The sequence below is a fragment of the Myotis yumanensis genome, unplaced genomic scaffold, assembly GCF_028538775.1.
Source record: "Myotis yumanensis isolate MYYU_CA2020_CCGP unplaced genomic scaffold, mMyoYum1.0.hap1 SCAF_18, whole genome shotgun sequence".
Lineage (NCBI taxonomy): Eukaryota > Metazoa > Chordata > Mammalia > Chiroptera > Vespertilionidae > Myotis > Myotis yumanensis.
This window is the reverse complement of record NW_027223769.1, coordinates 17,279,790-17,295,590: the sequence shown is the minus strand read 5'-3', so window position 1 is coordinate 17,295,590 and position 15,801 is coordinate 17,279,790. Positions and strand designations below refer to the sequence as shown.

The 15,801-nt window shown below is 41.8% G+C and overlaps 1 protein-coding gene across 1 annotated transcript in view; it reads left to right on the top strand.

The window, feature by feature from the left end:
• Positions 1 to 15,801, top strand: part of PLCG2 (phospholipase C gamma 2) — a 140,207-nt gene that overhangs the window by 113,014 nt on the left and 11,392 nt on the right. The window contains exons 29-31 of the mRNA XM_070398957.1: positions 239 to 353; positions 1,152 to 1,319; positions 13,009 to 13,097. Coding sequence (XP_070255058.1) covers positions 239 to 353; positions 1,152 to 1,319; positions 13,009 to 13,097 — 372 coding nt within the window. The remainder of the gene's footprint in view (positions 1 to 238; positions 354 to 1,151; positions 1,320 to 13,008; positions 13,098 to 15,801) is intronic.

Genomic DNA, 15,801 nt, shown 5'->3' with positions numbered 1-15,801 from the left:
TGTCCTAACAGCTGTAGGAATCCACCCCCATCTTCTCATCCACGAGAAGGAAACAGTGGTGGGATCCACTTGACAAGGTTGTCAGGACTTCTCCAGTGAAGAAATGGAGGCTGGTTTGAACTCATGTGGTCTGACGCTAGAACCCACTCGAGCTCCCTGCCAGCCCACCCACGCAGCCTTGTTAGCTCTTCCCAGGACGGGTCTGGGAGAATTCCCGTACTCACCTGTGGTATCCTAGGTTCTCGGGGCTCGCCATCTCCCCAAGCTCGGACGAAGTATTGCATGTCCCTTTGTGGAGGTGGAAATATGTGGAGCCGAATATGACAACAACAAGTTTAAGACAACGGTTGTGAGTAAGTCGCCTGGGTACATCCTTCTCTTAAACTTTAAGCGAGTTGAGTCACATGTTGGGGGGTTTGTAAGGCACTTTGCTTGGCCGTGTCTTCTCCTTCGTCCCTTTTGCTCACTGTGGTTCAGCTTAGGGAGGGGAAACAGAGGACCACGTGATTAAATAGTCGGATTGTGCCCCGTGCTGCGATGCTCTGCCCGTAACTCAGGCGGCAGGGCCCTTGCTCGGTGCCACAGCCCCACCCGCTTCATCTCCTTAGCCCAGGACAGGAGCAGAGACACAGAGGATGTGATACCTGACCCACAGAGGGCAGGGAGGCCTAGGAAATGCTTGTGCTTCCACTTTAAGCCAGGAAGACACCGTAAACTGGGCCTGGGGTCACTGCTCCTGGTGAAAGGTGGCTCAGTGGCAACTCACACGCGAACCGGTGAAACTGGCGTTTGTGGAGGGTGGCAGGTTCTCTCCCGACAACCACAGACCCACGCTGGCTCTACGTCTTCAGTCAGCCTGACCCACCCCCTCTCCCTCTCAGCTCTTCCGTGCCCACCTGTTCCTTCTCTGCTGCGGCCTCCGTTCCCTTCCGCATCCTGGGGAGTTGAGATGGGAGCTGTATAAAGGGGTCTCCCCCCACCTTACTCAGGCCTGTGACAACCGCTTTACCACAATTGCTACTGGAAAAAAGATTATTCCTATTTTCTTAGCTGCATATTTACACAGTTGCTAAGGAGATTCAAAGCCCAGCTGATGAATGTAAAGCTAGTTTCCCAAATGGCGTCTTTAATAAGCTTTGATCACCTTCCAGATGACAATGGCCTAAGCCCTGTTTGGGCTTCAACGCAGGAGAAGGTGACATTTGAAATCTATGACCCAAACCTGGCGTTTCTGCGCTTTGTGGTGTACGAGGAAGATATGTTCAGCGACCCCAACTTTCTCGCGCATGCTACTTACCCCATTAAAGGAATCAAGTCAGGTAAGCGGCTTCTCATTAAGGGGTTCGGTTTGGGCTAGCATTGTCCTGTGGTCTGTGCTGCTGGATTAAAAAGAATGAAAACGCATTTTTCCTGGTTTTTCTGAAGTCGCTGCAAAACCGATTAGGGGGCTCAGGCAGCTGATCTCATAGTAGTTCCCGTGGGCTGGCACACGCCCAGGCCCTCATCCAGCACGGGCACGGGGAAGGTGACGAAGTTGGACTGCGAGTTGATTTTCCACCTGGCACTGTGGTTTGATTTCATTTGGGAAGGTTGGAAGCTAATGCCTGTCCTCAGCCAGGGGCTAGCGTCTGGTTGGGCTTCCCACCCGCTCCCTGGCCGGGAAGGAGCAGGCCTCAGCAGTGGAGTGAATTACCGTCGTAGGTCATAGGTCTGCCTCTGCCAAGTCAGCTGGGCAAACTGCTAAAGTTTCAAGGCTCTCCTTGCCTCTTCCATGGGATGGTTGATTTTTTTTTTTTCCAATTGTAACTTTCTTCCATGCTGAACAAAACACAAAACCCCTTATACTTTGAGAAGGGGTATTTTATATTTGCCTGGGACCAAGCTGGGTCATGTGACCAGCTGCTGGGAATCAGGAGACTGAGTCCCACAGCTCCAGGCCAGACAGACTCCCCCAGGCAGGAGGAGATTTGGGGCAGATGAGCGTGGTGCCGCTTCCTGTATAGTTTCTCTAATTCACTTTCCTGCCGGATTTTATGTGGAATGTTGCTAAACAGACCCTCCCTTGATGTTGAATTCCCTTCTTCCCCTTTCTTACTATTTGAGACATTAGATCATATAGATCCTTCTGGATTCCTCATGAGGTCACTGTTTCCCTGTTTTCTAAGCATTCTTTTCTCGATGTTTTTTGGAAACTTTTGGTCCTGTTTCCTGGGGGGGTCTTCCTTCCCCCAGCCCCCTGCCTTAAACTTAGAACATATTGGATATTCCCTACATTTTTTAGATGATAAGTCTGATCATCACTGGGGACTCTGGTTAGAACATGCAGGTCCCTGAGCCCATTCCTAGGTGTGGATTCAGCTGGTCCAGGTTGGGCCCTTGAAATCTACGTGTTTAGCCAGCTCCTCAGATGGATCCCAGAATGGCACCCGAGAAAACAGAGCTAGACTGAGGCTGCCCATCTTATTATCGTCAAGGAAACAAATTCCTAAGCAAATGAGTAGATTAAACAAGAATCCGAGAAATGTTTAAACTGCCTGCTTTTTAGTACTTTAGAAATATCCTGCTTCTTAATTTACTCTAATAAGGATAACAGATGCTAAGTCCCAGAGGCCTGATGTTGCGCAACCCCTCTTGGTTAACTTGCCCACTACATTAAACCCAGCAATTTAGGTACAGTTCTTAACTTCGTAATCTGCCGCTTTTAAAATAAATAAGGCTTAGCACCAATTCCTTTTTATGGTAAATGTCCACCCTGCATGTGGACTCCCCCTGCTGTTACTCATGTCCCCAGGAAGGCTAAGGGACAGGACAGCCCCTCCCAGTGCCTTGGGGAGGTCAGAGCTGATGAACCCTTCTTACCTGCCACCACAGTGTCGAGTCATCTAGAAAATGCTATGGCTTAGCTTGGAGATTTAAAAAACAAAGAATACAACTTCAAGGAGGATGGAAACTGTGACTCTCCAGCTTCTGAGAATGCCTGGCACATCCATATTCATGGAGAAAATGAAATACAGTGAACAACCCCTTTGTGCAGAAGGCATTGGGGGCCTTCTGAACTCAAAAATAAACTTTGCCCATTGTCATTAGGGATGTGCTTAAGCTTTTAAGCCAGCTGGAGCTCGGGCAGGAAGGAAAACATCATTTATTGTGTGAGGTGCCTTAAACTCTTTCCCCTTTAATCCTCATAGCAACCCAGTGAGAGAGGTTTTATCACCTCCGCTTTTTAAATAGGAACACTTTGGGGCCTAGAGATGTTAATGAACTTGCTCAAGGTCACTCACCTATAAGACCACAGCTGGATCAAAACCTAGGAATGTCTGACCTCAAACCCTGTGTTCTCCCAGCTGTCCAGGCCTCCTCTACTCTCCCTAAGCCAACATACTGCTCTTACTTGAAAAGAAGTCTCTAGTTCCCTTTCCTCTGTGACACAACTAGAAACAAACCCTGTTTTTGGTGAAACTGGCAAACACCTTTCAGTCCCAATTCCCAGTATACGTGAAGGGCTGCTTGTAACCACGAGACCTGGGCAGCGAGGGGGAGGTACACGGAGCTGGAGGCAGAGGGGACAGAGCCCACTTCTCCAAATCCGGAGGCACTTGCTGAGAGCAGCAGCCCCGCTTTGCTTGGAACCATGTTTGTGAGGGCACGGGCTGCCTGGCAGCCTCCCCAGACACCATGGAGCACGCAGATTCCAGTACATTCTAACAGTCTGTGAGCAGAGACTGCCTTCTTCCCCACTGTCCACAGAGCAGCTCGGGAGAGTCAGGATCTCAGGCCCTACTCCAGCCCTCCTGACTCAGGATCTGCATTTTCGTAAGACCCACACGTGGTTCACACCTTCGTTAAAGTTGGGGAAGCACTAAGCTAGACTGCAAGGAGTCTGTGGGGATCCAGGCAAAAATCACCAAGCAAACAAAGCAACAACCAAATCCCATCACCTGTGTAAAGGGTAAATAGGTCAGAAAACTTCTCGACAGCAGTGTTCCAGGAGAACAATGTCCCCAAAATCCTCCAGGGAGAAGACTAGGACTCAGGAGTCTTAAACCCACTCACTGTCACTCAGGCATAAAATTAAAGGGCCGATGCATTCAAACATGCACAGTTCAGGGATTATATGTCCCAGGAGTTCATATTGAAGAGAACAAAGAAGACACATTTACCAGCCAAGATATCAACAGAAAAATTCAGTAAAAGGGTGGTGAGAATTGAACGTGGTTTTTTTGTTTTTGTTTTAAAAAAAACAACCTGTGCATTTCATTGTGTGTATCAATTTTATACCAGAAAAAGAACACAGTAAGTAAATATTGAGCAGTTAATGAGATGCATGCTGACATATTCAGGGGGAACTGTACAGATGTCTTCATCTTACTTTGAAATACACACACACATATGATAGTTTGGTGGGTGGAGAAAGGTGATAAAGTATAGTAAAAGGTTAATGATGAGACCTAGGTAATGGTTATACAAGTGTTCCTTATAATATTCTCTTTTAGCTGTGCTGTATAAATGTCAGAAAAATATAACCAAGCCTCCCTTTGTGGGAGAATTATGGTTATAAAATGGAACACACATTATACACCATGCCAGTGTAGAAATAAAGCAGTTTTACCAGATTAGGGGGAGAAAAGGTGTACAGGGTTGTGTAAGCATGCCAATTTCCTCTCTTAAGCAGTTGATTCAATAGATAATATTCACAGGTTATAAACCAACTAAAAGTAAAAGGTTCTCTAAGAGAAATAAGAATAATCATCAAACAAACCAAAACCTGAATGATGAAATAGTGGGAGTGCTCCAATTTGAGTATTGCTTGTCCTGAGAATCAGTAGATAAAATGCAAATAAAAAGCTTTCAAGTCGGAGAGGCAGGCCCAGGATGGTGGCGTAGGTGGACGCTGAGCTTGCCTCTTTCCAAGAACACATCAAAATGTACATCTGTGTTTAGAATAGTTCCTCTTGAGAGACAACAGTGAACCAACTGAACAGCTTCTACACAAGCAAGAGAAACGGACCACATAGAGAAGAATGGGGTACCATGACAGCTCTCTGGGAGCTAAGAAAACAACACAGGACCGGAGGAACAAGTGAGCGCCATTGTTTATGTGTCCCCTGAACAGGGACAGTGGGCGGGAGCTCCACCCAGGTTCTCTGGCTGACCTGCAGGCCCCAGCTATCCCTCCTGGAGCTAGATCCAGCAGAAAGAGGAAGGCACCATAGTATGCATACAAAGTTGGCTCCACCACCAGGAAATTGACCCAGTGGGTACAGTGGGGTGCTGCTTCTTACACCCACTGGGCTGCACACACACAAGGGACTCCCCCTGTCCACAGCGACCTGGCAAAACTTTGCATACACAGGGCTGCCCCAGGCAGAGTGTATGCATGAAAGTCTGCCCCACCTGGAGAAAAAGCAGAGTCAGTAGGTCATTGAGAAACAAGCATGCAGAGTAGTCCCGCCCAGACCCTGCTCTAAGGGTGGACAAAAAGCAGTAGGGCATGCACACAGGGCTGCATGTGCAGAGTTGGAGGATGCAGCTGAGCAGAGAGGAGCTGTGCTGCTTTGAGAGGGAGCAGAACAAGCAAAGTGTAGCTGTGCATACACACACACCTGCCCCATCCAGAGACACGGCAGAACTGGTGGGGCATTAAGACACAAGCATGAACCAAGGACTTATATGTAAGCATATAGGCCTAACCAATGGACATGGACAACAGGGGTGGGGAGGTGAGGGCATGAGAGGGGGCAATGTTGGGATAAGGACACATATGTAATAACTTAATAAAAAAATTAAAAAAAAAGACAAGCATGAAAAGCAGCTCCAGGCAGGCCCTGACCCTGTTCTGATCACAGATAGTTAAAGCAATAGGGCACACCAAGAATGTACCTAGCAGTCCCATCTACATCAGGGAGCCCAGATTAGAAGGGCAAAGCAGCACACACAGCAGACTGGCTCCACTTGGAACCTATTACTCAGGCCAGGAGACACACAAGGCACCTCACATGCCTGCTCTGAATACAGCTGGACTGCCGAAACTATTCACCCCCTAGTCTACACAGAGACCACTCTTTCAAGACTGGGAGGGATAGTTACTCTGCCCAGCTCATAGGAACAAACACAGTAAGTCAAACAAAATGAATTTGCCCCAAATGAAGGAATAAGAAAAATCTCCAGAAAAAAGCCCCAATGAAATGGATATAAGTAATTTGCCTGATAAATAGTTCGAAGAAATGGTCATAAGAAAGCTCAACGAACCTGATCGTGCAATAGAGGAACTCAGCACCTCAACGAAGAGAGAGAAAATGTAATAAAGAAGCAATCAGAGATGAAGAATACAGAATAATGGATTAGCTACCTGGAAGACAGAATGGAAGAAATCATCCCATCAAAAAAGCAAAATGAAAAAAAAAATTTAATGAGGATAATATAAGAGATCTCTGAGATAATATCAAATATCTTAACATTTGCATTATAGGAAGTCCAGAGGGAGAAGAAAGGGGCAGAGAGAATATTTGAAGAAATAATGTCTGAAAACTATCTTAATTTAGCAAAGGAAACAAACATCCAGGTCCAGGAAGCAAAGAAAGTTCCAAAGAGACCCACACCAAGACATACTGTAATTAAAAAAGGTAAAAGTTAAGAATGAGAGACACTCTTAAAGGCACCAGGAATGAAACATCAAATCACATATAAGGGAAACCCCATAATGTTATCAGCTGATTTCTCACAAGCAACTTTGCATGTCAGAAGGTAGTGGAGGAGATATTTAAAGTGCTGAAAGAAAGGAATGTATCCAACTACTATGCTGTACATCTGCAATTAATATAGAATAGTATTCAATATAAACTGTACTTGAAAAATAAAAGAAACTTAAAAAGAAAGGAATCTATAACCTAGTATAGTATATCTAACAACGTTATTCAGAGTTGAAGGAGAAATAAAAGAGACAGTTTCCCAAACAAAAACTAAAGGAGTTCCCAACTAGTAAAATGGCCTTAAAAGAGATGTTAAAGGGTTTTTTTCTTTACGCAAAAAAGAAAAGGCTACAACCAGAAATAAATACAGGAAAGAAAAATTTTTCACTGGTAAAGGAAAATATACAATAATCACAGTGAATCAACCACTTAGGAAACTAATATGAAGGTTAAAAGACAGTAGTAGCAAAATTAACTATAATTACTTTAAATAATCAGGGGCTACACTAAACAAAAAGATAGAAAACATGACATTTAAAAACAGAGTGGGGAGAGTAAAAATATAGTGCTTTCAGAATATGATTGAACTTAAATGCTTATCAGCTTAAAATAGAATGATACACACACACACACACATAGATAGATATAGATATATAGACATATATGAACCTCATGGTAGCCATAAACCGAAAACATACAAAAAGAAAACCAACAAATTAAAAGGAAAGAGATCAAGAGAAGAAGAAAGGAGCAGCAAAAAACAAAACAACCAAAAAAACATGTCAATAGGCACATACTTATCAATGATTACTCCATGTGTAAATGGACTAAATGCTCCAATCGAAAGACATACGGTGGCAGAATGGATAAGAAATCATGATCTGTCTATATGCTGCTTGCAAGATACCTTAGATTGAAAAACACATACAGACTGATGGTGAAGGGATAGAAAAATACATTCCATGCAAATAGAAACAAAAAGAAAGCTGCGGTCACAATACTCACATCAGACAAAATAAACTTCAAAACAAAGACTGTAAAAGGAAACTGAGAAGGACATTACTTAATTTTAAAGGGGTCAATCCAAGAAGAGGGTATAACAATTGTAAATACCTATGCACCCAAGTATATAAAGCAGATGTTAACGGACATAAAGGCAGAAATGAACAGAAATACTTCAGTGGTTGGGGACTTTAATATTACACTAACCTCAGTAGATAGGCCATTCAGACAGAAACTTAATATAGAAATAATGGCCATAAATTCCACATTAGGCCAGTTTGCTTTGATAGACATTTAAGAGCATTTCACCCCAAAATTGTAGATTACCAATGGAGTATTTTCCAGGATAGATCACATACAAGGCCACAAAACAAGTCTCAGTTAATTAAAGAATATTGAAATTATATCAAGCATATTTTCTGACTACAATGGCATGAAACTAGAAATCCACTACTGGAAGAAAACTGGAAAAATCATAAATACATGGAGATTAAACCACATGCTTCTAAACAACTAGCTGGGTCAAAGAGGAAGTCAAGATGGAAATCAAACACTACTTTGAGACAAATGAAAATGAATATACAACCTTACAAAATTAATGGGATGTACCAAAAGCACTTATTACAGGAAAGTTTCTAGCTATACAGGCCTACCTCCAGACGGAGGAAAAATCCCACAAAAACAATCTTAATTTGCACCTGAAGAAACTAGAAAATGAGGAATAAACAAAACCCAAAGTAAGTAGAAGGAAGGAAATAATAAAGATCAAAGTGGAAATAAATTAAATAGAAAATAGAAAAACAGCAGATTCATGAAATTAAGGGATGGTTTTTTGAAAGGATAAAGTTGGCAAGCCTCTAGCAATACTCATTAAGCAAAAGAGAGAGAACACAATGAGAGATTACAATCAACACCACAGAAATACAAAGGATCATTAAAGAATACTATGAACAATTATATGCCAACAAATTAGTCTAGAAGAAATGGATAAATTTCTAGAAATACAACTTTCCAAGACAAACTAGGAAGAAACAGAGAATCTGAACAGATCAATTACTAGCAATAAAACTGAAACATTTAATAAAGAAAACTCCCAACAAACAAAAGCCCAGGATAAGATGACTCCACAAGTGAATTCTATCAAACACTTAAAGAAGAATTAGTACCTATCCTTCTCAAACTTCCAAAAAAGTGAAGAGGAAGGAATACTTCTAAACTCATTTACACGCCAGCATAACCCTTATACCCAAATCAGACAAAGACTAAAAAAGAGAATTACAGGCCAATATCTCTGATGAACATAGATGCCAAATTAACAACAACAAAACACAACAAATTTAACAGTACTTTAAAGGAATTTACACAGTGATCAAGTGGGATTCATACCAGGGATGCAAGAGTGGTTCAACATCCAGAAAACTAGTCCTGTGATTCATCACATCAGCAAAACTAAGGATAAAATTCATGATGATATCAATAGATGCTGAAAAAACATTTGATAGAATTCAACATCCATTTATGATTTTAAAAAACCTCTTAATAAAGTGGGTATAGATGGAGCTTAACTTGATCAGGTTATATATGTAACAAGCACACAACTTACATTAGACTCAATGGTAAAAACATGAAAGTTTTTCCTCTAAGGTCAGGAACGAGACCAGGATGCCCACTCTCACCACTACTATACAATAATATTGGAAGTCTTAGCCACAGTAGTCAGACAAGAAAAAGAAATTAAGGCACCCATATTGGAAAGAAATAAAACTTACTATTTATAGACAACACAATACTATATATAGAAAACCCTAAAAAATCCACCCAAAATTAACAGAAATAATAAAGGAATTCAGCACAGTAGCAGGATACAGAATATGCAGAAATCTGTCACATTTCTATAACTAATAATACACAATCAGAAGGAGAAATTAAATAAGCAATACCATTTCTAATTATATCAAAAAGAATAAAATACCTAAGAATAAGTTTAACCAAGAAAGTGAAAGACCTGTACTCTAAAAGCTGTAAAACATTGTAGAAAGTTAAAAGGACCTAAATAAGTGGAAAGATATACCATGCTCATGGATTAGAAGGATTAATATAATTAAAATGACCATACTACCCAAAGCAATCTACAGATCCAATGCAATTCCTAAAATAACAATGGCCGCCCTGGCCGGTTTGGCTCAGAGGTTACACTTGCAAGGGTGGGGAACCTTTTCTCTGCCAAGGGCCATTTGGATGTTTATAACATCACCTGTGGGCCATACAGATTATCCACTTAAAAATTAGCCTGCATATAACATACAGATCGTATAATGTAAAAACCCACACCTGAAACCTATATGTTCATGTTGACCAATATCACCCCAATCAATTTAAAAAAAAAAAAATTAGCCTGCTATATTTGGTCAAACATTTAATTAACTCACCCCTAATGCCTTGGCGGGCCAGACCAAATGACTTTGCCAGCCTTATGTGGCCCACAGGCCAAACGATCCCCACACCTGGGTTAGAGTGTCAACCCATACACTTAAGGGTTCAATTCCCGGTCAAGGGCATGTACCTGGGTTCCAGGTTCAATCCCTGGCCCCAGTTAGGGCATGTGCAGGAGGCAGCCATTTGATGTGTCTCTTTCATATCAATGTTTCTCTCCCTCTCTCTCTCTCTCTCTCTCTTTCTCTCTCTCTCTCTCTCTCTCTCTCTCTCTCTCTCTCTTTCTCCCTCTCTCTCTCTCTTTTTCTCCCTCTCTCTTTTTTTTCTCCCTCCCTTCCACTTTCTAAAAATCAATGGAAAAAAATATCCTCAGGTAAGGATTAACAACAACAAAATAGCAATATGCCTTCTCAGAACGAGAACAATTAGTTCTAAATCTTATATGGTACCACAAAAGACCACAGATAGCCAAAGCAATCTTGAGAAAAAAGAACAAAGTTGGAGGTATCATGCGCCCTGATTTTAAACTATATTACAAACCTATAATAATTAAAACAGTATGGTACTGACACAAAAACAAACACATAGATCAATGGAACAGAATAGAGAGCCCAGAAATAAACCCTCATTTATATGGTTAACTAATCTACAACAAAGTTTAGAATATAAAATGGAGTAATGACAAGTCTCTTCAACAAATGGTGCTGGAAAAAAATGGACAGATCATGCCCCTGATCTGCAAAAGAAAGAAACAGGGCCACTCTTACACCATATACAAAAATAAATTCAAAATGGATGAAAGACTTATATGTAAGGCCTGAAATCATAAACCTCTAGAAGAAAAGATAGGTAATAAGCTGCTTGACACCAATCTGAGTAATATCTTTAAGGATACATCCCCTCAACCTCAACAAGGGAAACAAAAGCAAAAATAAACAAATGGGCCTTCCTCAAACTAAAAAGCTTCTGCACAGTGAAGGAAATCATCAACAAAACAAAAACAAAAAACAACCTACCAATGGGAGAATATATTTACAAATGATATCTGATAAGAGGTTGATATCCAAAAGATATAAGAAACTCATACAACTCAATAACAAAACAAAAAACCCCACAACAATCTAATAAAAAAAATGTGCAGAGGACATGAAAAAACATTTCCCCAAAGAAGACATACAGTGGCCAACAGACATGAAAAGATGCTCAACATCATTAATCATTAGGGAAATGCAAATCAAAACCACAATGAATATCACTTCACACCAGTCAGAATGGCTGTTATCAAAAAGTCACAAATAACGCGTGTTGGAGAAAAGGGAACCCTTGTGCACCGTGAGGGGAACTGCAATTGGTGTAGTCAATATGAAAAACAGGATGAATATTCTTCTGAGTATTTATCTGAAGGAAACAAAAACACTAATTTGAAAAGATATATGCACCCCTATATTCATTGCACAATTATTTACAATATTTACAAAAGCCAAGATGTGGAATCAACCTAAGTGTCCATCAATAGATGAATGGATAAAGCAGATACACACACACACACACACACACACACACACACACACCTATACACACATACACAATGGAATATTACACAGCAACAAAAAGAGTGAAATCTTGTCATTTATGACAATATGGGTTGATTTTGAGGGTATTATGCTAAGTGAAATAAGTCAGAGTAAGACAAGTACCATATGGTTTCACTTTTATGTGGAATCTAAAAAAAAAAACACCAACACCCACAAACAAAACAAAAACTACTCATAGAAACAGAGACCAAAGGAATAGTTACTAGAGGGCAAGAGGATGCAGGGGATGGTTGAAAAAAGCAAGGCAAATAGTCAATATGTAATAAGATTACTAGAATTAGTGGAGTGATCACATTGTAAGGTATAAAAATGTGGAATCACTATATTGTACACGTGACACTAATGTATCTAGTATAATACTGTACATTAAATTTAAAATTTTAATTTAACAATAAAAGCTATCAAGTCAACCTACAGCCATACAGTGAATCCCCAAGGTACAGGATTAAATGGAAAATGGAAGGTTCAGAATTGCTTAGGTCAGGGTACTATCCTTTGTGATTTTAAAGGAAATTCAAACAAATGCAGAGACTGTTGGGATGATACTGTTAACAATGGCTCCTCGTGGAATAAGGACTTAGGAGTGGGTGGGAGTGAGCCTTGCATTTTCACGGTGTATTCTTTTATACTATTTAACTAAAACAAGCAAACCAACCAACCTTTGACATGTGTTGCCTCAAACATTACTTAATGTGTGGTGGTGGCAGGGGAATTCAGCTCTACCTCCACCTCCTCTAAGTAAACATTTGATTGTCAGACTCGGGTCCCAAGTGTAAACAGGGAAAGGCTTTCAGCGGAGGATAATCAATACGGCTCTGAACTGCCAAGGGACAGGAAGATTTCCTCCCACTGGAAATCTTTAAAGACACTCCCCCTCCTGTGCTTTGTAAAGGGCTAAAGTGGAGGAAATGGATGTGAGGATTCATTATTCTTTTGAGTCTTTGGCCTCTGGAGTACTTAAGGAATTGAACCACAGCTGCAGTCACTCTAAATTCAATGTGTAATGTGCTGTGGGTTTTAATTTCTTCTGAGGGAATCATTTTCATTTCTAGTTGGCAGGTTTTTTTTAAACTTCACTTCTCTGAACGGACCTGTCGGTCAAGGCTGCATCCTGGAGCCCTTCTCCATAACCATCAGGACAGGACCTCTGGCTTCCAGAAAGTCAGCCCCAGAATGGGGCACTGATCTCTCTGTGCCTTGAACCAGGCACGTGATCCCTGGGTACCCCAAGAAAGCCAAGGTCGGACATTAATTGCCTGCCTTTGCCTTGTTTTTCCATCCTGCTGCAGGATTTAGATCTGTTCCTCTGAAGAACGGGTACAGTGAAGACATCGAGCTGGCTTCCCTCCTGGTTTTCTGTGAGATGCGGCCAGTGCTGGTGAGTGGAGAGACACTTCGGGGTTCCCTGAGCTACGTCTGCTGGTGGGGTGGAAATGGTCAAGGAGTATGCTTGGCTGATGGACTTAAACCCACCGAGAATTATTTAGCCAAACATGCCACATCATTACAAAAGAATTCCTTTCGGCTACAGATTTCCCCATAGGTCCTAGGTTTTTTTCTCCCAGCATCCATCCTTCTTGGAGAATACTGCAGGATTCTAGGAGTGGCTATGTCATTGGAAAGGGAGAAGCTCGTTGGAAGCTACTCTTAGTTTCATTTTAGCAAGAGTCAGGCAAGATGATGCTCTCCTAGGTAAGTTCATCCTTCCTGGGTGCCATTCTCTGCCTGTTGGTCTTGGGTAATCCCTTAAAAGCACCCAACAAGGCCTTGTCATGGGGAAGGATATTCAGAGCACAACTCCCCACAGTAAGGGGCGCTCTTCTTGTGGTTCTCTCTGCTACTAGAGGAGCCTGCTTTTTTGGTCCTTCTGTTTTGCCAAGGCCTTGAAGATATTTAATCCCTCCTTTCATTAGCCAGTTAGGGTAGACTTAGCAGAAAGGGCTTGGCCTCCTTGAACTATGCAAGACGCTGAGATGGGATGCTGAGAACACAGCTCCAAGCTGTAGGTAGTTAGGCCTTGGTTTGATGGTGGGTGCAGATGTGGTTACTGACTGTGATTCTGGACTTACAGATTCTGAATCTTGGTGGTCCCTCCCACAGAATGAAGCCCACTCAGCGTGTGTTTTTGCAAGTGCTCATACGTGGCCAATACAATCTCCAAAGACCTTTCCAGTCCTTGCCACAAAACCCACATCAGCCTACTGGGGGATTTCTGTGGTCAGTCCAGTTTTCTTGGGATAAACTAGGATCATGGTTCCAGACCCCAGTAGGCTGATTGGGTTTGGTTAGTTCTCCTGGATACACATCTTGTTTTCTCAATCTGATTGTTCTCTGGATAGAGAAGTCACAGCCTGTCTGGTTTGCCTTTCTTTTGGCTGCAAGAACTACACAGTGATGTCCTGGCTGGTTTGGCTCAGTGGATAGAGCATCGACCTGTGGACTGAAGGGTGCCAGGTTTGATTCTGGTCATGGGCATGTACCTTGGTTGCAGGCTTGATCCAGGCCCAAGCGTGTGGGAGGCAACCAATCGATGTCAGTGTTTCTCTCTGTTTAAAAATCAATGGAAAAATATCCTCGGGTGAGGATTAACAACAACAAAAAGAACTATGCAGTGATTTGGAAGTTGCTAATTTGGGAATTTCCAGAATCTAGCTGAGAACTACCAAATGGGGAAGGAGGATGGCAAGGGTGGGGACGCCTTTTAACAGCCATAGTCCATGCAGTAAAAATTCATGAACTCGACTCACAGGAGAGAACATAGCCTTTTCTGCATAGCTGTTTCAGTTTGGCAACTGGGATAGTTTTACACTCCAAAGCATTTTACAAGCATCGAGATGAAAGGGGATGCAAAAATAAGAAGAGACAGAAAGCAATAAAAACAGGAAGCAGAGACTTAAAAGGCACACTAGTTGGAGGCCCTAGAACCTCAGTGGCAGTCAAAGGCATCACTTTCTGTTGGTAAAACATAAGCTCACAACGATGAAATTCTGTCTCAAAAAGGTAAGGGGGTAGATGATGGAAAGTTTTCCATTTTGAAACAATTTTTAAATGGTAGTGCTTTGGACTCTGTCAAAATAAGTGCAGTGTTTACGTGAAAATTATAGTTTTCACTTGAACCTTGAGTTATGGATTAAAAAATCACCTTTCATAATTCTTCCAATGATAGAAATGCTTGGTCATGAAAGTTTATATCAATTCCTTTCTTTACCAGGCGTTTGAGTCAGCCAGTGGGTCCTTGTTGGAAATGAGCAAGTCTTAAATTTCTCCTCTTTTACAATGAATTATGCATTTGTCAATTAATCATTAATAAGACTATTTGAGGTCTTTAAGAAGTCCATTAACAGACTAAAGCCACAGTATATTATTTTGTATTAATGATTTTTAAAAACTGCACACATGCCTGGCTAGTTTTCTCAGTGGTTAGAACCTTGGCCCACACACCAAAGGGTCATGGGTTCGATTCCTGCTCAAGGGCACATTCCTCGGTTGCAGGTTCAATCCCCAGCCCCAGTCCATCTCTCTCTCTCATATCAATATTTCTCTCTCTTTCTCTCTCCCTCCCCCCCCCCCCTCCCCCCCCGTATCCTTCCTTGTACTTTCTCTAAAGATCAGTGGAAAAAAATATCCTCTGGTGAGAATTCAAAACAAAACAATAACAACCATGTATAGACCAGATTGTGTGGAAAATACAGTCTTATAATTTGGGGGAAGAGATGAGTAGATAAAGCTAGCATTTGGTCTGTTTGCTTCCTTCATTTCCAGGCCAGTGCATTTTTTAAAAAATATATTTTATTGATTTTTTACAGAGAGGAAGGGAGAGGAATAGAGAGTTAGAAACATTGATGAGAGAGAAACATCGATCAGCTGCCTCCTGCACAGCCCCTACTGGGGATGTGCCCACAACCAAGGTACATGCCCTTGACCGGAATCGAACCTGGGATCCTTCAGTCTGCAGGTCGACGCTCTATCCACTGAGCCAAATCTGTCAGGGCCAGGCCAATGCATTTTTAAGTGTAATATGATAATAACAAATTCCTGTATACATGTATAGTTTTTTTATCTAAAGCAGTTTTTTAAAGATA